General features: G+C 58.2%; 1 protein-coding gene across 2 annotated transcripts; it reads left to right on the top strand.

The window, feature by feature from the left end:
• Window positions 1–10,506: 10,506 nt before the first annotated feature.
• HEYL (hes related family bHLH transcription factor with YRPW motif like) lies at window positions 10,507–20,158 on the top strand. Of its 2 annotated transcripts, XM_050983191.1 has the most exons (6): window positions 10,507–10,705; window positions 11,553–11,633; window positions 15,170–15,236; window positions 15,601–15,684; window positions 16,141–16,222; window positions 17,601–20,158. In XM_050983191.1, the coding sequence occupies exons 2-6, from the start codon at window positions 11,554–11,556 to the stop codon at window positions 18,275–18,277; spliced, it is 990 nt and encodes a 329-aa protein (XP_050839148.1). In that variant the 5' UTR covers window positions 10,507–10,705; window position 11,553; the 3' UTR covers window positions 18,278–20,158. The 2 variants fall into 2 exon arrangements, with proteins under 2 accessions (XP_050839148.1, XP_050839147.1); XM_050983190.1 differs by lacking the exon at window positions 10,507–10,705 and having other exon boundaries at window positions 11,230–11,633.
• Window positions 20,159–20,167: the final 9 nt, after the last annotated feature.

Raw genomic sequence — 20,167 nt, 5'->3', positions numbered from 1 at the left:
TTAAAAGAATTCAGAAAATGTGATTCAAGCTCCTACTTTGGGACTGGAGACCTGTGGGAGAGGTGGGATTCCAGGGGTGGGATGTGCTGTGGTACAACCACCTCCCTGTGCTTCGTGAGCAGCTTTTGTGGGGCACCTGGGCTCGTGATGGAGCCCTGGATAAAAATACAGCTTGGCAGGAGACTTTTGTCAGCTTGATCTTCTCCCAGCCAACAGGTGGGAGGCAGCACAGGCTCAGCAGAGGAGATTTATGGCTGCTGAAGTACCGGCTCCATCCGAGCAGCGACACTGCAGCTCCTCCCTGCCGGTCAGGGGAACAGATGGACTCAGGGGAAGCAGCAAATTCTCCATCCATCACCAAATATAGCCAAGGAATGTCCGTGGGCCCCGGGGCAGCATCCCTGCTCTGGGTGTGCGTTTAAGGGGTGGATGGCCCTCGGCAGAGCGATCCTGCTTCCCTGGAGTGCCTTCCCCCAGCCCATCCCTAACCCTGCTGTGATCTTCCACCAGATGCTTGATGGAGGGGAAAAAAAAAGAAAAATAAATCCAATTCCAGCCCAGATTCCAGCGTGAGGTGCACCAGGGAAAGCCCAGGTGTGTCCGTGCAGCCCTGGGAGGGCGGGGTGTCCACAGCAAAGCCAAAACTGTGAGGGCAACCCCAAGCTCTTGTGAGGCACTGAGGGACGGGGGGAGCTTTGTGCAGGTGGATTTGGGATGCCTGGCTCGGCTTTGCCTTTGATTCTGCTGCCTGTCTTCCCAGCTTTTCCCTTGATCAGGCATGGCAGGGCTTTGCAGGGAGCGTGCTTTGAAACGAAGCCCGTGCAGGAGGAGGAGGAGGAGGAGGAGGAGGCGGAGGCAGAGCTGGTGGGAATTATGCTGCCACTCAGCAATTGTCAGCACAGATGTTCCCGAGGTAATCACCACCCTGAATAGCAGGAGCTGCTGCTCATGACGAATCAGGATTTAACCCCCAGAACTTGTGGGGTGTCGTGGGAGAGGGGGACAGCCCTGCTGAGCGTGGCAGGGAGGTTGGGCAGAGCATGGGCTCTGCTCTCCTGGTCCTTTGTGTGCACCGGGGGAGCTGTGGCACATCCCTGCCTCAGTTTCCCCATCACCATGGAATCCCAGACTGGTTTGGGAAGGGAACTAAAGATCATCCAGTGCCACTTAAAGATCATCCAGTGCCACTCCCTGGCTTGGGCAGGGACACCTCCCCCTGTCCCAGGGTGCTCCAAGCCCAGTCCAACCTTGCCTTGAACGCTTCCTAGGATGGTGAATCTAAATCTGATGAATGATCCAGAGGGAACAGAGGGTGATTCCAGCTCCTTAGGAAGGGAAAGCAGAAACCCAGGAGTGCTCTGAAGCGCCGTGAAACCCCTGCAGATCCTGGTGTGTGGGGGCCATGCAGATCCAGGCCTGTCCTGTGGCCCAGGTGGGAGCTCCTCTGCAGCACCTTCAGTTTTACATCCTCCCTGGAGGGCGGAATTGGCGCCAACAACCCCGAGCAGGAACCTGCAGCCATCCCAGGGGGATAAAATGTCAGGGCAGGGGACCTGGTGACAGGGTGACAGAAACACCCGGGGCTGGAAGGACAGATAAGGGGACCCGGCGGCAGGAGAACAAGCAAAGGGCACTTGCTATCAGCCCCGGCGGGGCCGTGCCAGGATTTGAGCAGCCCGACCATCTCGTCCCTTCAACACCGCTATTTTTAGCCGTGCTTGCTGACACCTCTGTCACCAGCGCCTAAAATGGTCCCCCCTGAGCACAGCCAGGGCCAGCCAGAGCCGCCGGGGCCACCAACGAAGCCGTGACTCAACGGGGCGGGTGCGGAGCCGCTGCCGGCCGCGGGGGCAGCCGGAGCCTCCCGGTGCCAAGAGGCAGCTCCGGGCTGGGCCAGCTCCTCTGGAGATGCTCCAGCTCCGTGTGCAGGGCTGGCCCCTCGCCAGGTGCACCCACCACCACCTTCCCTGGCTGGGAATTGTTGCTGTCCCCCGGTGGATGTCTCGGTGGGGATGGATCTGTGGGAGCTGGGAATGACCCTTTGCCCGCTGGGCTGGAGCAAAGATCCAACCAGAGGGCAAAGATCTTGGGCACACTGAGCAAACCCAGCCTGCTCCCCCTGCCTGGAGATGCCCTTTTAGGAAGAACTGCCTCGTTTTCCCAGCTCTGCCCATGGGGGAGGAGATCTCCCTGTCCTGGCGCTTTCCCATTCCTGCAGCGAGGGCTCCGTTACCGGGGCTGCACTTCAAAGCTGTGCTGGCAGCGCTGGGCCGGATGGGGCTGTGCCATAATCCCCCTGCCAGCAGAGCAGAGCAGAGCAGAGCAGAGGGGTCTCGGGACCTTCTGGGGCTGGGGGAGAGCTGGAAAAGGACTTTGGGCAAGGGCGTGGAGTGATAGGGTGAGGGAGAATGGGTTTAAACTGAAGGAATGTAGATTTCGATTGGATATTGGGAGAAATCCTCCCCTCTGAGCGTGGTGAGGCCCTGGCAGCGGTTGCCCAGAGAAGCTGAGGATGCCAGGGAGGATAAATGAGGAAAAACCTGCCCCGATTGCACTGTGAGGGAAGCTTGGCTGCGCTGAATTTTGGTGGTAATTGGAGCACGAGTGGACATTGGTGTCCTTGCTGGAATTCAGGTCCATCCATGGGGATGCGTTTGCCCCAGGGATGGGGACAGGAACAGGGACGGGGACAGTTGTGGTGCTGAGCAGGTGCCACGAGAGGGCGTGGAGGGCTGCGAGTGCAGCCAGAGGTGACCTGGTGGCCGATGTCCCCTCCCTTTGGTGCCCTAAGTGGCATCACCGCCCTCCCCGGTGCCACCTGGTGCTCCTTCCCTTCAGGTGCGTGTTTGGGGGTGTGAACGGGCATCTCTGCCTCAGCACAGCCCCGGGGGCCACCTGAGCCCCCGGACTGTCCCCAGCCCTCCCCCTGGAGGGTTTGACCTCCATGGGGAGGGGCAGCTGCTTGAAGCCCACCAAGCTGGGCACGCAGAGATCGTCCTCAGTGCCAATTCCGGCGTGGGACACAAGTCCTTAAGTGCCACCTCAGACACTTTGTCACCCAGCGTGACCTGGCTGGGGGGCTGTGGGGCCACCCCATATGGCAGGGGTGGGGTGATGGGGGCCTGTCCTGCTGGCTGCACAAACAGACCTCCTCCAGGTGCGGCTGGGAATCATTAGGAACTCTCTGCACCGGCTGAGTGTGGGAACTGGAAAGAAAGCTGGAGAGAGGCCTTCTTTCATCTCCCCACTCCCTCCTCCCCCTGTGTCTGCCAAGCCTGGCTTCCTTTTGAATCCTTTAGCTTGTGCCAAGAGAGGGAGAAGAGGAGGGGGGAAGAAAGAGAAAAAGGGATAGGAAAAAAAAAAAAAAAGGCAACAACCACAGGAATGTGTCCAGGGATCTGGCTTCATTCAGGCTGTGAGCCCTGAATACCCCGGCTCCACTCGGGGAGCTGGAGGGAGGCAGCAGTGGGAAAACAAACAGGGAAGCGCTGTGATGTGGGGACAAAGGGTATCAGGGAGGGGGGCACATCCCCTGCCGTGGCACCAGGAGTTGAGGTGCCACAGGTGCCATGCTGGGAGCAGAGCTGCCATGTCTGGGTGAATCCCGGCATGGGGACAGGGTGCCCAGCCCATCCACATTCCATCACCGTGGGGACGAGGTGCCCCTGTGCCAGCCTGTCCATCCGGACAAAGGCAGCAGGGCTGCTGGCAGGGAGGGCGCCAGGGGAGGCTGGGAGCCTTTTCTCCAGCACATCGGGAGAAGGATGGTTTTTGACTCGCTGCCGACTTTATTCCCAGCAAATTAATAATTTCCTCTTGTGGCAGCAGCGTTGGCCTGTGCGTGTGCGTGCTGGTGGCTCCCACTGCCCTCCCAGCCGCCTCTCCCCGCTCCCGGAGGGTCCGCGCCGCACCTCCCTCCATCCCCATCCTCAGCTGGGCTCCTTCCAGCTGCGCCGAGCTGTCAGATCCAGCCCAGCTGTGCCGGCCGCGGCCTCGGGAGCATCCCGGCGGGAGCAGGGGCCCGGCTGTGAACTGATGATGCGAGTGCCGAGTGTCGGAGGTGGCGGGGAAGCGCCTTGGGTGGCGGCGGGGGAGGCGCAGCTCCAGGAAGGAGCGCTCGCCGCCTCTTGGCTTCGCAGCCGCTCTGGCAGCGCTCGGAGAAACGGGGAAAAAAGCAGCGAGGGAGCCACCAGCGCACTCCGGACTCTGTCCCGGAGACACGGGGCAGCTGGCCGACAATCCCAGCGCAGGATGGGAACACCGGGCACCCCGGCAGTGAGCTGGGGTTTGTCACCCGAGTCCTCGCAGAGCTCCACTCGCGCTCGCCGCTCCTCCCCGTCCATCCCCTCCTGCGCTCTGGGCGCTCCTTCCAGCGCATGGAAGTCGCTCCCGGGGCTGTCCGTGTGTCCGGCCGCGGCACAGACACCTCTCCCGAGTGCGGGCACGCAGCGTGGCACTCGCTATCGGCAGATCTGCTGGGAACGCCAGCCATTCCTCGGGCAGCGATTGTGTTTTGTTCCTTATTTATATCCCCGGGGTGGTGCCACAGGTGGGCGATTGTTCCAGCTGACAGCCTGAAAGGCGAAGGAACGAGACTGAACTTCCTGCTATTCAATTAGAGAAAGTGAGCATTCAGCAGCAGCTGCTGGCTGCTGGCAGGAGCCGAACCCCCGCTGCGGTGGGCGCAGGAAAGGGCAGGAAAAGCTGCCTGATGCCATGGGCACGGCGGGCTCAAAGCACCTCTGGCTGCCGCTGCTCTCTCCTGAGTTTGTTTTTTGGGAGGAGATTTCCTGATTAAAGCAGCTCCATGGAGCAGAGGTCGGATGAGGAGGAGCTGGGGGGGGGTGAGCTGGGAGAAAAGGGGGATCGGGGGGACCCCCTGGCTGGCACAGCTCTCTGACAGGAGGGGACAGCCAGGGGAGGGGTCAGGCTCTGCTCCCAGGGAACAGGATGAGAGGAAACATCATCAAAGTATGCCAGGGGAAGTTTCGATTGGATAATAGGAAAAAAATCTTCACTGGAAGGGTGGTCAGGCAATGGAATGAGCTGCCCAGGGCAGTGTGGAATCACCATCTCTGGAAGTGTTTAAAACCACACGGATGTGGCACTTGGGGACAGGGTTTAATGGAGAGCATGGTGGTGCTGGGTTAATGGTTAGACTCGACTTTAAGGGTCTCTCCCAGCATGGAAAACAGCAGCGGGTGGTGGTGAGGGACCCTCTAAGTGGGGAGAGGCCAGGAGGCAGAGCCAGGAGCTGGAAGTGCGGGGGGGAGCAGCTTCCCCCCGGGCCAGCCCGAGCGCTGCAGCTTCGCCCCTGCCCTGAACTCTGCGTGATCCCTGACCCTGGGGCCTCTGTGGCGGAGGGCTGGTGGCTTTGGAAGCCCTCTGGATGTGCACTTCCCCTCCTCTGCGCTGGAAGGGCCAGGGGATGATCCCTTCCCCTGCAGGCTGGGAGCCTCCTTGTCCCTGTTTCCCCAGACACGTCTGTGCTCCCTCCTGGAGGCCGGCAAGGGAGGGAGGAGTGTGAGCTCCTGTGAGCTCCACATTGGGAACAAACACCTCTCCCTCCTCCCCTCACTGCCTGGGCCCCCTCTGAGGCATCTTTGTGGAAACCCCTGCAGCACCTGGGATGCAGTGAGGGCTTCAGGGTCTCCATGTGCCGGGAGCCCAAGGCCATCCCCGCTCCATTTCCTTCCCTCCCTCCTGGGGCCGATCCAATTGCAGAAGAGTCTCCCACTGCCACCTCTCCCTGCCCCTTCCCGGTGCCATCTGTCCCCAGCACGGTGACAACCTCACTGGTGGCGTTGCTGCTCCAGATCCTGCCGTGCACCCCTGAGCTCTCTGTTTTCAGCCCATCTGTTTCCCCGGGCTCGGGGTGTCTCCCGGGCTGGCTGTGATCAGCAGGGCTGCGCTCGGAATCCGTTTGGCACGGCTGCACACACGGAGAGCCCCGGATGCCTCCACGCACGCCAGACCCGCAGCTCCGTCACCCCGAGGGTGGGACCGGGCTGAGCTCAGCACCTCGCACGAACACCGAACATCGGTGACACTGCAGCCGAGGCGATCAGCAGCAACCAGCCCCTTTTGGGAGCTGGCCCTGAAAGCTGCAGAGGCTTTTCCGTGCGTGCCGATGCTCTGGAAGTGGCGGGGGTTGGACATGCCAAAGCAGCGGCCACGTCTGAGCCAGGCTCGGTGCCTCGTGTCACTTCCAGGAGGCTGGGAGGGCTCGGGGGTGATGTCTGCGAATGTTAAAGGCACTTGTGTAGCCAAGCAGCACAGGCACATGCTGTCACTGCCTCTGCAGTGCCATCTGGCCAGCAGCAACGCAGCTAGAACCAGGGCTGTGTGCAGGAGAACATTTTACAACAGAAAGCAATTAACAGAATAAAGCCCTTTTTAAAATCCAGTAATTAAAAACAGTCCCTCCCCCTTGTTTTCCTTTTAAGCTGAAAGTTGCTGTTTACTCATTTGCTTTACAAAGTGTGCCTTGTTGTGGCTTCAGAAGAAATGAAAGTTTGAAGTGGTTAGAGAAGAAAGGCTTTGGGGCTGCTGCGTTCCAGGCAGGGCGGAGGGGCAGGGGCTCTCCAGCCCGGCTTGTTTGTATTTGTTCTTGTCTACTCACAAGATCGCTAAACACACATTTAACAAGTGGTGAAACTGTCTACCAGCCTGATCTCTCCCAGGGTTCATGAGAAGAGGCCTGGCACATTAGCATTGCTGGGGGAAGGGGAGGGGGAGGACAGGCCTTTTGAAGGGTTGGTGTTTTGGGGCTGAGCGAGGGAAGGGCTCCTTGCTCAGGCCAAGTCCCAAACAAAGGCATTGTGTTCCCCGGAGCCCTAGGGACTGGCCCCGGGGGAAGGCCAGGACCTTGCCTCACCAGCCACGGGTTTTCCCATCCCAGCTCCTCTTGTTTCCTAGCAGGAGTGAAGGAAGAGTTCCCTAGGGCCATCCAAGGCTGCAGAGGTGGCCAGAGGTGGGAGCGGGGCTGGCACCTCCAGGCTGGCTCATCCATCCCTGAGGGTGAGAGATGGAACCCAGGGCTGCAGGATGGTCATGGGGACCATCCTGTGCCACAGCAGCTCACCTGTGCCCCATCACCCTCACCTTGTCCCTATCACCCTCACCTTGTCCCCATCACCCTCACCTTGTCCCCACCACCCTCACCTTGTCCCTATCACCCTCACCTTGTCCCCATCACCCTCACCTTGTCCCCACCACCCTCACCTTGTCCCCCCACCACCCTCACCTTGTCCCCATCACCCTCACCTTGTCCCCACCACCCTCACCTTGTCCCTATCACCCTCACCTTGTCCCCATCATGCTCTCTGGGTACAAAACACCAGAGAGGAGCAGCCCAGTGTCCAGTGGCAACAAGTCTTCAGTCCTCTCTGGGTGGCCACAGGGGAGCCCTGATCTCAGGGGCTCTTGGACATGCAGTGACCCCGTCTGTGGGCAGGTTTGGTGCAATATCAATTATCACTCATTGTGGCTTCTCTGTAAAGAGAGTGCCCAGTGCAGCAGCACCATTATGGGTGGGGAAACTGAGGCATGTCTAGGGCCCAACCCACTGGTGGTGTCTGATGCTAAACCATCAGGATGTTCTGCTGATTCCAGAGCAGGATGGATCCTGTCCCTCAGCCCCTACTGCCCTGGTGACACAGGGTGGCACAGACTCAAGGGGACAGCAGCAGCTGCAGGGTGTCCCAGCTGTGAGCTCGGCAGGTGCAGCCTCTGGAGCCCCATCCCATGGGATTGCAGAGCTGAGCCACATTCCCAGACCCGCTGTGGGGCAAGAGGTGTGAGGACACAGACAGCCCTTCCAGGGTGGTGAGGGCAGTGCAGAATTCCAGCTCCAGGATCTGCCCCGTCCCTGCCTGGGGAAGGGTGAGGCCACGGGTTTGTGGGAAAATGTTGTTTTTCCCTCCCCTGGACTGCCCGTAGCAGTCGGCTGGGCGGGCTCTGGATTGCGTGGGCCGGGGAAGTGGGGGGGAGTTTGCAATTGTGGTGCCTCTGGCTTGGAGCAGAGCCACGGCAAACAATCCTCTGCTGGCCCTGCTCCAGATCTGACAGAGCACGGAGGTGATACCGTATTCATCCCTCCACGCTTTCATCCCAAATCACCTCCTGAAAGCCCTGCCTGGCTCTCCCACCCGCCCGTGAGGAATCTGCTTAGCCACAGAGGGAGCAGCCTGTCCACAGCCAGGAATCCTGTCCAGCATCCCTGTGAGGCCTCTGCCTTGGAAATTACAGCTGTGGCTCTGGCAGGCGGCGGTGGGACCTGAGGTTAGGAGGTGATGTTGACTGAAGATGTGAGGACAGGGCATTCCAGGCATGCACGGGGTTAAACCAGAGGTGTCAGTTCACGGGGAGGTAACAGATAAGTCCTGCTCCTCGGCTGCCTCTGGCTTTCCAGAAGCCTTGCTCTCCCTCCCACATTCCAGCTGCTGCAGCTTTTCACAGCTGGCCGCTCTCCTGGGACATTTCCCAGAGCTGGGAAGGCGGGAGGGGAGGGAGCAGCGTGGTCCCGGCGTGGGAGGGGGGTTGGTGGCTGGGTTGACCATTGCCCCTCCAGGGACACTTAGTCTGGAGCCCTTCACCCCCAGGACAGTCCTGGCACAGGCAAACCTAGGCAATCCCAGGTCCCTGGCAGGGATCCACCCTCAGTCCTGGCCCGGAGAGTTTTTCCTGCTGCAGGGAAGGGACATCAATCTTTGCAGCTCACTTATTCCTTGGCCTCTGAAGCAGGGTAGCCAATTAGTGCTGGGTGTGATGGATGGCTTAGCCCCGTCCTCGTGACACCCATCCTCTGGAAACAGTTCCCACCACGGAGAGGCACAGCCAGCAGGAGCAGGGGACAGCTCTGAGTCCCTGAGGGTCTCACAGGGGTCCCAGGGATGGGGACAGGCATTGCAGCAATGCTTGCAATCTGTGATTGCAGAGGGGAAACAGCCCCGAGCACGGGGCCAGCGCTGTTAATTCAGGGCTTGGGAAGAGATTTCCTCTGATAATTCCTGGTTTGGCTGTGGCAAAGCCTGGAGCTCTCCAGGGAAGAGCAAACCAGCTCTGGGCAGAGGTTGGTCACCCACTGCTTGTGGCTCTGCTCTCGGGGTCACTGTACCGTGGGAATTGGCTGCAGTGACACCAAGTGAGAGGCCAGGAGGGGCAGAACCCCCGTTTCTGCACTCCAGCTCTCCCTGTCTGCAGTGGGGGAGGTCTGGCTGCTCCCTCCCGTGGGACATGGGTGACACTCCCGAAATCCAGCTCCCCTCACGCAGCTAAGCCCATTTAATCCTTCCCTGCTGTCTCCACTGAACCATCTCGTGAGGGCTCTCTGCTCCATCTGGGGTGGCTCAGATGTCCCTCGCAATCCCCCCTGGGATCCCTGGGGTCGGTTAGAAACGGCTCTCCAGGAGCACAGGCTGGAGAACAGATCCGATTACAGGAGAAGTGGGTTTGGGGGCCCCGCTCTGTTCATAATGAAGTGTAATCCTAGCAAAACATGTTGCCAATTACACTTCAATTGAACCCAGATAATGATGCTTAGGCAGGGCCCAGAAAAGATGGAGTCTGGACAGTGAATTCCTTTCTAATGGAGAAGAAAAGTGTTCCTCTGTGGCAGGTCTGGGCTCGGCTGGGTTTGGGCTCGCTGTGATATGAGCAAGAGCCTGAAACAACCAATCTCAGGATCCCATTTAAATGGTTTTATCAGTGGAAAGAGTATTAATCTCTCAAAAACACATGTTTATGGGAAGTTTGGTTTGGAGATGTATGTGTTTCTAACTGAAATCACTTTGGAAAGGGAGGAGGAGCGGGTCTCAAAACTGCTAAAATAACACTTTTCTAATTCTTCTGGTTCAAAGTAACTTTTCATTTGGAAATGTAAGCTAATCACAGCTTGGCTTCTTGACCACTTCTCATAGTGAAAACAAAACACCAGAATTAGAGTAACGAAGTGCTGTGACCTAAAGCAAAGGTTTCACTCCCTTTTTTCAGTTTACAAACACCACCAAGATGTCAGTTTTCCGCTCCAGCCCAGGACGGCAGCTTCAGGTCCCTGCTGCTTCACTTCAGAAGGCAGGATGGTGTGGTTCCGTCCCAAAAACTGCTCGGGGGAGGCGGGGAGGGGTCTGTGTTTTGCTCAGCTGGGGCAGGCATGGGCGAAGGGCAGGCAGGAGCCGGGATTTGGCTTTTCCGGAGCTGCTGGCGAGGTGCTGGGGAATTGCAGACACCTCGGTGGGTGAGCTGGCAGAGATGGCTGAGGGAGATAGGGAGCACCCCAGGAGGCCACGGGAGACGGGCGGCTTGGCTGGCCCGAGCGGCGACGGGCTCTTATCGCCGCCACGGTCTCTGCAGAAGGGCTTTGGGAAACCCACGTGTTGCCAGATCTCAGCGCTGATTACTTTCTTCAAAATAAAAGGCATTATTTTCGTACTGGGAACCTCCACTTCAGCGCTCTCCCTCCTCCCCTCTCTCTGTCTCTCTCCCACACGCACACGTTTTTGCTGCCTTGGGGGATTTTAGCAGCAGCAGGGCTCTGAAAAACAGATCCCTTTCTCCTTCCTGCAGGAGCGGGGAAAGGGAGATGCTCGCTCGATGCTGGGCTGCGGGTTAAAGTTTCCAGCATTGTGAAAAGAGACCAGAAAACAGCGATTCATCCCAGCGTTACAAAGCCCAGAGTTGGGCTTCGGCCGTTTTGTCTCGCAGGGTAGGTGTCAAATGCCCTGGCAGCGCCGGGAGCTGGCACTTGAAGAGGCTCCGAGGCTGTGGGAGCGTGGCAGGGGGCCGAGCTCCCGGCGGGACCACCGCGCTGCGGTGCCAGACCCGGCCCGAGCGCGGTGCCACCGCTGCCACCCGGCCCACGCCGGTGGCCACCGACTGATCCCAGCCGAGGGCCCTTTGAGCGGCGTTCCCGAACCGCGCGGCGCTCCGGGCGAGCCGCTCTCCATCCGAGCCCCGAGCCCGCAGAGTGCCTGCGCCGCGCCGAGCCGGGCAGACATGTGTGTGCGTGTGGGGCTGGATGTTGATTTTTCCCTGAAACAACTCAAGGCTTTATCAGTCCCATCTCTTTCCCACGGTTTTCTGTTGCCAGTGAGGTCACTGGTCCCTTTAAACTGGGGCTGAGGCCAATGTGCAGCGGGTGGAAGGGGGGCCGTGGGCAGGAGGGGGGGACATGAGACGGTTCACACAGACTGTTCCTTTTACAGGAAGACTTGGGATTTCGACCAGCGAGCGGGAGGAGGCGGGGGGGCGAGGAGGGGGGGCCCTGGGAACCGGGGAGCGCCGGCGCGGCCGCGTAATCCGTCACTCCCGGGAGATGGTGGCTCATTAACCCATTACCCGGGAGGTGGGGACGTGCCGGGAGGGAGCCAGGGAAGGAGAGCCGGGGGTGGGAGAGGCACAGCGGGCAGGGGAGGAGCCGTGCGGGGCCGGAGCGGCGGAGCCCGGGCAGGGACAGAGCTCTGCCCCGAGCACGGCGGGCAAGGACGGCGGCGGCCACCGGGGCCACGCGTGGGGCAACCTCGCCGAGCCCAGCGGCCTCTTCCCACCGCCAGGATGAAGCGGCTCTGCGAGGAGAGCTCGTCCGACACGGAGTCTGACGGCACAATCGACGTGGGCCGGGAGGAGGAGTACAGGTGAGGGCAGGCTCCGTCCCACGCTGGTTTTTGGGGTCCCGGCACCGCTCCCCGCGAGCTGCTCGGGGCGGCAGCGCCCGGTGCCTGCCGGGGCACGGCACGGGAGGGCACCGGGTCTGCCACGACTGCACCGGGCACGGCACGGGAGGGCACCGGGTCTGCCACAGCTGCACCGGGCACGGCACGGGAGGGCACCGGGTCTGCCACAGCTGCATCGGGCACGGCACGGGAGAGCACCGGGTCTGCCACAGCTGCACCGGGCACGGCACGGGAGGGCACCGGGTCTGCCACGACTGCACCGGGCACAGCACGGGAGGACACCGGCTCTGCCACAGCTGCACCAGGAGTCCCTCACACCTCGCTTAACCTCTCGGGGTCGGGCTGATCCTGCGGGGACCGGCAGGATCACCCCAGAGTGCCGGCCCGGGCTGGTGCTGGCCATGGGGCTGATCCCCGTACAAGTGTTAAAGCTGCGTTAGGAGCTTCAGGAGAATCCCATCAAAGCCAGCGCCGTGGCTTCTCCTGCCAGGTGGGAGAAGGGCAGTGGGAGCCCGTTCTGTTCTCCACACCCCGAGATGGGGCAGCCCCCCCAGAGCAGAGGCACCCACACCCTGGCACTCAGGGCTCCCAGGGATTGTGGAAGAAACGAGAGGTTTTGCATGAGAAAAACGCTTCTGCTGTGCTGATGCGTTTGTAAAGCAGCAGCTGGGGCTGTGATGTGTTAGGGAAGGGCTACCCCAGTGCCCCTCGGCAGCGCAGGCTCTGTCCCATCGCTGCTGAGCTGCATTTTGGCTCTGGGGCTTTGCTGGTTGTGAGGGAATGGTGAGGACAGGAGCTGCGTGTGGTTCCCCAGGCGATGCCCTCAGGGTCCCCTGGCACCGGGCATCCCAGGCTGGGTCAGCCCTCCCAGGCTCCGAGGGTGCAGGCGGCACAGGGGATGAAGGAAAGGCTCTGTTATTTGTTCCCATCCAAAAATCAGCTGCTTTTGAACTCTTGTTTCAGTAGCCAAGTGTTTCCCCTCCCTCAGCGTCCAGCGAGGCCTTGGATTAATTCATTCCCTTTTGCTCTTTGGTATCCTGAGTGGAGAAACTGCCTGGCTGGTGCCAAGCTCGGCTTCTCATGGGACTAAATTCATGAATCTGCTTCTGATACAGTCACAGCAGAGTGGGGCACGTCTTACACAAAACGTCCTGCAGAAATTCCCTGAGCCCTTACGCATTTCCAAGCGCATCAGTATTTCAGCTGCTTTCCTGCTGTAGCTGAGATGCATCCCACCTCTTCACATCACTGCAGCACAGAGTCCACTGGACCCCGAGGGATAAAATACTGGAATTGTCACAATATTTTATTTCGGTGACCAGTAATGATGAACTTTTACTCTCTCTCTGGTGCTGCTAATGTGTTTGCCTTCTCAAGGCAGTGGTGGAACCAGGCTGGCTGTGACCTGGTGATATTTGTATAGGTGGATGTTGTTCCTCATGCCACGCAAATCTACGGCCAAAAGATCTGTTCCTGCCCTGCTGAGGGCACACCCCGAGTAATGCCATCCTGCATGGGATGCTGGTGCACCCAGAAAAATCAAACATTTCCAGGTGGGGAGTGAGGAGGAGGAGTGATTAGAGCAGAGAGAGGCTGCCTGGCTGGGGTTCCCAGCCCATTACCCATCGGTTGAGTGGTTTGGGCAAACCAGTTTTCCTGTAGTGAGGGGATGAGTCACGCCGGGTGTGAGGCTTGGATCAGTGCTGGAGCAGGTTTAGGCTCCGGGGTCACTGCAGAAGTGCAAGATCTGCTCAGTTCACAGCCAGAGTTATGCTGTGGATGATAAAACCAAGCAAAGAGCAATGCAGAAATTTTAATCATTGCAGAATGTACTCACACTATCTTTTATGTGGTTCAAATCTGCCAGATGTACTTTTAAAATACATTTTGCAGTGAGATGGGTGTTGATATCCACATCTGGACCTGAAGCTCACCAAGAGCAATGCATCCAGACAGCTCTACAAAGAGAGTTTTAAAAAATCCCTATTCCTCTTTGGGTGCCTAGTTTGCATTTCCAGGTGAATTCAGCACCTCCCCCCTGCACCTAAAACACCCTGGTGTCCATACAGAGCCCGTTTTCACACCAGAATTGCTCATTCTCTCTGTGTCTGTGTAGCTGGCAGTGCGTGTTAGCACTTGTGGAGCCAGCCAGCACCTCTGCCCAGAGAGAGCCCACCCAGCAGACATTCAAATAGGGGACCTGTATGGAGATGAGCAGAGCAGGCAGTAGAAGAACGTGTTATTGTGTAAAACCACTTCTGAAAGCACCTCGCTTGGGCCTATTTTTAATAGGCTGTGCTGGGTCGGCTCGCTGCAGACAGCACTGTCTGTGCAGGAAAATCCTTAATAGACTCTTATTAAAATGCTTTGTCAAACCGAAAAACATTTGGACTGGGGTGAACCCAAGTGCCCCTTTTCCAGATTTGGGTGTCTGACACCAGCTCTGCTCCCTGCGGCGCGCTGGGCCGGCTGGGATTGCAGGCGTGTTCACATCCCTGCTCCGAGTTTCGTAAGGCTCAGCCACAGCCCTGAGCCAGCTGCCCTTTCCAGAGGGACAAACCCTGCTTGGGGGAGGTGGGAGGTGGCCCAGCCAGCCTCATCCCCCTCCTCAGCCACGGGGTTCTTGCTGCAGGGAGTTTCCCACGCCCGGTTATCCATGGTTATGGAGACTTCTCCTCCACGGGGACCTAAGGGTTGAACTTTGCCTCCCTCTGCGTGTCTAGAGCTGACCTTTGGTGTTTTTAGCCAGGCAGGCACAGGGTGGTTTGTGGGGCCCTGTCCTTTAGACTGTCCCCATGATGTCCCTCGTCCCCCTGAGCAGAGCTGTGAGCCAGCAGGAGGGTCCCTGCTCTGTCACCTCCTGCCAGGTGTCCTCCCTGCCCCTCTCTGAATGGTTCAGGGGTGTCCGTGAGTTCAGAACATCCCAGCCCACCCCGAAAATTGTGGTTTGGGAAGCGACTCTCTGGGAAGCCCTCAGAAACCACATCAGTGCCACCACTGGCCTCACCCTGAGGAGCAGCCAGCCCTCCCTGGGTGGGAGCTGGGATCCCAGAGCTCAGATCCCTCCTGCTATCACGGCTCTGAGATGCAAAGCCCTGCAGACAGGGCAGGCTCAGACACGAGAGACGGGAGGTTCACACATGGAGGAAAAAAGGCCATGACTCCAGAGCTCAGATCGCTGCTTTTCCAGCCCTGTGGAGATGCCATCACAGGCTGGGATGGAAGAATTGTGACTGGGAGAGGATGGACAGTTTGGTGCAGGAATCTGTCCCAGGCTGGTGGGAGATTCTTGGAGGGGAGAGAGTGGTATCCAAATCTCTGCTTTGCTCCCCATCCCCAATTCCTGAGCTCTGTGTTGTGGGTAAAAATGAGATGGGAACCACAGAAGACATTTTTTTTGGGGGGGGAAGAAACTGCAGATGGCAAACGTGTGTAGAACATATGTGCAACAGAGGTTGCTCTCCAGCCAGAAATGATCCCCTCTCCTTCCTTTCCAGCCATGTTTCCAGGTCTGTGTCTCCCACCACGACATCTCAGATACAAGCCAGGAAGAAGAGGAGAGGGGTGAGTGTCCTTTATGATGATCAGGGCAGCTGTGTCCCCTGGTCAGGCTAGTTCAGTGTGCACTGGGGGGCTGTTGGCCAGTCCTTACTGTTAAAATCACCTTGACACTGCTCCTGCTCCACCTCCTGAAGAACTCTCCCAAAAAGCCAGTGTTTTTCCCAGAGATTTGGCCTCAAACCTGGCAGAAAATGGGAGAGCAATTTCACCTGGGCTTACCACACCAGCCCACGTTTCTTCACTCAACTCCTGCACCCCAAAACATTCACACACACAGCCCTTCCAAAGCACCTGGAGGGCTTTAGAGCTGTGAGCTGTGGCTGTAAGTGACTGTGGCTCCTTCTGTCTGCTTGGGAATCTCCCACAGATCATCGAGAAGCGGCGCCGTGACCGCATCAACAGCAGCCTCTCGGAGCTGCGGCGCCTGGTGCCCACGGCCTTCGAGAAGCAGGTGTGTCTTTGGGTCTGGGTGAGCCCCTGGTGCCCCCTGGGAGGCTGCAGGCTTTGGGGTACAGCCCCCAGAACGAGGCAGTCTGGAGCAAGGCGTTGCCTTTCTTATCCTCCTCACTCCGGGGTGTAAGTAGGTGGTGGAAATGGGGTGGTGAAATGGTATTAGCAAATATTCAGGAGCCCTGGGGAGGATCAAATCAGTCAAGGAAGTGTTTTGCAGATATGAGGAAGCACAGAAATGGGGGTTTTATTCAATCTGCATCATGAAGGAGCTCTTTTTTCTGCTCACTTGATGTAAAAAACAGAGCCCTGGTGGTTGCCCTGCGCCATTCTGAGCACTCCTGGGCTTCAGGGAGGTTTCTGGGAGGAAATCATTGGTCAGACCCCGGCTCCTGAGAGGCACAAAGCCCTGGACCATAAAATGACAAATGCCTCTTCTTTTCTGCTCCCAACACAGGGGTCTTCCAAGCTGGAGAAGGCAGAAATTCTCCAAATGACAGTGGATCACTTAAAAATGCTTCATGCCACAGGAGGAGCAGGTAAGAGCTGCTCTTACGAGCACATGGGTGAGGTGAAGGTGCAAACCTGGAAGGAAAATTCCCCACTGGAATCTGGGGAGCTGCTCCAGCCTGCTCTGCCTGCTTCCCAAGGGAAATACCTTTTTGAGGGAGGGCAGATGGGCATTTTCCTACAGATGGGTCAGCATCCCATGCATCCATTTGGGAGTCTGGGGTATGCAGGATGGTGAACCCCCAGCCCCACAGGGACAGCACTGTTGGTGTCACACCCCCTGCTAAAAGCTGTTTTGCCAGAGACTCATTTATTCCTGCTCAGAAATGGAGCCTGCTTCCAGAAAAACCATATTAAACTCTTTACCTCCTCCCTGGGATACATTTCCTGCGGAGGCTGAATTCTGCATGAGGACTCTGCAAATAAACAAGGCTTTTTTTCCCTTTCTGTTCTTCTTCTTTTTTTTTTTTTTTTTTTTTTTGTCTGTGTATCTCTTGGTTGTTATAAGAAGAGAGAGGGAGCCCTGTGCAAAATCCAACAAAGGTCTTATTTGTACTGAGACCTCAGTACAGACCCTCTGTCCTGTTCCAGTTAACAGGATGGAGATCACAGCTCCAGTAAAGAAGCCTCTGGCTTGCTTACCACCCAGTTTTGGCTTGCTGGGGACATTGCTGGCATCCAGGCTTTGGTTCAGGGCTGTAACTTGGTCTGGAACATTTGTTTAGATATTCAGTTTGACTGCACTGCAACAAAGGGCTGCATTGTCACGAGAGACCCCATCAAGCACAGTGGTCCAGCACTTCACTGTGCTGTGACATTCTCTGCTTTATTGCTTATGGTCTCATGAAGCGGCAAGTTGGGAGCAGAAGCCTGAAAATCAGTGGTTGGTTGCTGATTTCTGTGGCTTTGAGCTTCCTCAGCCCAGCTGTTTTGGTTCTGACACTGCTTTAAAGGGAGTGTAAATTTTGGGAGCCAGGCAGAGGGAAGTGGTGCTCAGCTGTGTGTTGAGGAGATGCTGTCCAGAGTGGAATACCCCACTGGCAAAGGCAGCCCAACCCCAGTGCCCATCTAGCCCACAGCCACATCTCCAGCACCGCTGATAGAATCCAACAGGAAAAGAACCTTTCCTTCCTGAGCACAGCTAATGAAACCTCCTTGTGGTCTCCCAGCAGCGAGAGGCTCCCTGACCCCGGCGGGTTTATCCCGCTGAGATAACCGCAGATGCCTCTCTCATGCACACAAACGTCCACTCCCTTGGGACACCCACTTGGCTGCCTGCTTCAGGAATATCACACGGCAGCAAAGTGCCTCAAGTGAGATACACAGTGCATTAGAGAGGGTACTGAAATCCAAGCGCATTCCTGAGCTCTGCATGGTTTTACTGTCACCCACGTCCTCTCCCTCCAGGCTTCCTGGATGCCCGGGCTCTGGCTGTGGATTACAGAAGCATCGGCTTCCGCGAGTGTCTCACCGAAGTTGTCAGGTACCTGGGCATCCTCGAGGGCCAAAACGCTGCCGACCCCATCCGGCTGCGACTCCTCTCCCACCTGAATAACTACGTGGCAGAAATGGAGCCTTCGCCCGTGGCCACGTCCCTGCTGCCCATCCAGACCTGGCCCTGGTCCTTCCTGCACGGCGCCGCCGGGCCCGTGCAGATCCCCAGGAGGGAGGCTGCTCCCGCTCCGGTTGTTCTGACTGCATCTTCCCTGCCCTACCCCAGCCCTGCAGTGAGGCCGGCCCCTCTCCGCCGTGTCCCCGGTGAGATGCTGCCGTCCCGCCGGAGCTTCCTGGCCAGCAGGATGGGCTCCTCCAGCCGGAGGGCCCGCGGCGCCGGCTCGGCCGCAGCCGTGCCAGCCGTGCCAGCCGTGCCCAGGATGCCGTCGCCAGCGGGAGCACTGAGAGAGGGCTCATCCAAGAGCAGCCAAATCACCACATTCCTCTTGTCCCCAGCCTCTGCTGGCATCCCTGTGCCGCCAGCTTACGCGGCACCTCCCGTCTTGGGCGCTGCCGCGCAGGGACCAGGGATCAGGGTTGGGACATCCAGGATCTGCCGCTCCTGGGCGACGGAAATCGGGGCTTTCTGACCCTCCCCACCCCTCCGGAGACAGGAGTTCTCCAGCGCTCGTTGCCCGCAGGGCTGAGAACAAACTCGGTCGAAAAGGCATCTTTCCTGCTTTGCAGAAGCCAAGGATCCATAGAGAAAATTCTCTCTGCTCTTGCCTCCCTCCTTGCACCGCCCTCCTCGTCCTCTCCCTCGCGACGCCTGCAAACGTAAATCACATCCAGTTCCATGCACTTGGCTGCACGAGGCCACGCTCCAGACCCTTCTGGATACGAGGGAGGGGGCACACGCAGATCCCAACCCCGTTTCTCCTCCAGCAAACCCCCCTGCAGAACCCAGCCTTGCTCTCCTTTGGAAAACAGCCAGCCTTGAAATACTGTCTTTATTTCCCCGGGGACTCGGAGCTGCCAGCCAGACTTGCTCGTGCCGATTCCCTGCGACGCATCCCCCAGCTGCAGCACCTAATTTTGGTGTGGAGGGATGGACACAGCTCACACCCCATGCCCAGCACTGCTGGCACCCTCAGGGCAGGCTCCAGCCCCCCCAGCTCCCGAAGAGAACTGGCTGCCTGCTAATCCCTGTGCTTTCCTCCCTGCATTACCAGCTTTTCCCACTTGTGTGCCCTTAAGGTGGAGTGAGGCAGCGGCTTAGCAGGGCTCGTTCCCACAGCCCGGCTGAGATCCCGCCGTGGCTGCAGGGCCTGTGCTGGGTTTCCAGCACAAACTCTGCTGGAGCAGCCGGCCAGGCTGCCTAGGCACAGCCCCTACCCCGCACCGAGGTGTGAAGAGGTGAGACAGAGGATTTCAAAGGGACGCCTGTCACCGAGGGGAAGGCTCTGACTGCCAAAGTGAGAAGAAAATGCCTTTCCCTCTGCCAGCCTCCCTGCTGGAGCTGTCTCTCCTCCACCCCCTGCTGAACAGGCGTGACTGTAAAAGGGGAAAATGGGTTGGAGCAGCCTGAATTTGAAGTGCCTCCCTTGTTTTCCCTGAGCTCAGCATCCCTCACCCTCCCCTCCCACGATGTCTCTGTTTTCTTTCTCCAGCACTGTGTTTGGGTCTCACACCTCTCATCTCCCTCCCTGGGCCGGGACCAAAACCCACTGAGGTGTCACTGCACTTGTCCTGAGTCCTGAGAGCTCTCCCTGCCTTGCCCTGTGTGCCCTTAGATGACTGTCACAGCAGATCACACCTCTGCTCCTGCAGCTGGCCTCCCCTCCTCTCTTCTTTGGGCAGAAAGAACAGAAGTTTGGAGCTTTCGGGTCACTCTGCCCCTGTGCCATGTCCTGTGGTGGCAGGACAGGGTGTCCCAGTACTCCCCCCCTACCTGAACAGCTCCCTGCATTTGTGCCTTGACTTGCTGGGATACACGTGCAGAATATTCTGGACCCAGCTGCATGCCCAGCCCTTGCCCACCTCTACAGCACTCCGACATGGAAAGAGAGAAGAGGTCAGTGCAAAGAAAGGTAAAAAAGGGGGAGAAGATCTCTTTTGAATGGGAGAAACTCTTCCCATGCCTCAGGTCAGAGGTGCAGCCGGTTGGGCTGTGTGGATGAGCTGTTGTTTTCCCTCCTGCAGATGGTATCTGCCCTGTGCATGTCAATGTATGTATCTGCCATTGTTTGGGAAGTGAGTCCCTCCCAGTTGTTTTGGTGGAAGTCATCGCACTTAACACACAGAAATGCCTCTGCTGCTTCTCACCCTTGTCCTCAAATGCTGGAATCAGCCAGGAACAACATATTCCCTTTTAATAAAGTCACAGGAGGGAAATCCTCGTGGACCCTGGCTGTTCCTGCAGCTGGTTTGTGTTCTAGAGCTCACGGCCTCACTTCACACTGTGCAGTGCTCTTAGATTCACGAGCTGTGACATCAGCAAAGGTGTCAAATAAAGTCTTTCAAACCCCTGTTCTGGTTGT

This window comes from Serinus canaria, chromosome 23 (genome assembly GCF_022539315.1).
Source record: "Serinus canaria isolate serCan28SL12 chromosome 23, serCan2020, whole genome shotgun sequence".
Lineage (NCBI taxonomy): Eukaryota > Metazoa > Chordata > Aves > Passeriformes > Fringillidae > Serinus > Serinus canaria.
The sequence above is the reverse complement of the archived record's forward strand: the minus strand, read 5'-3'. Positions and strand labels throughout refer to the sequence as shown.

What these genes read in the sequence shown, in the direction of transcription:
- HEYL (XM_050983191.1), top strand. Translation starts at nt 11,554, where the DNA reads ATGAAGCGGCTCTGCGAGGAGAGCTCGTCCGACACGGAGTCTGACGGC. An exon ending in GGCCGGGAGGAGGAGTACAG is followed by an intron (nt 11,634 to 15,169) that starts GTGAGGGCAGGC and finishes CTTCCTTTCCAG; the next exon opens with CCATGTTTCCAGGTCTGTGT. An exon ending in TCATGCCACAGGAGGAGCAG is followed by an intron (nt 16,223 to 17,600) that starts GTAAGAGCTGCT and finishes CTCTCCCTCCAG; the next exon opens with GCTTCCTGGATGCCCGGGCT.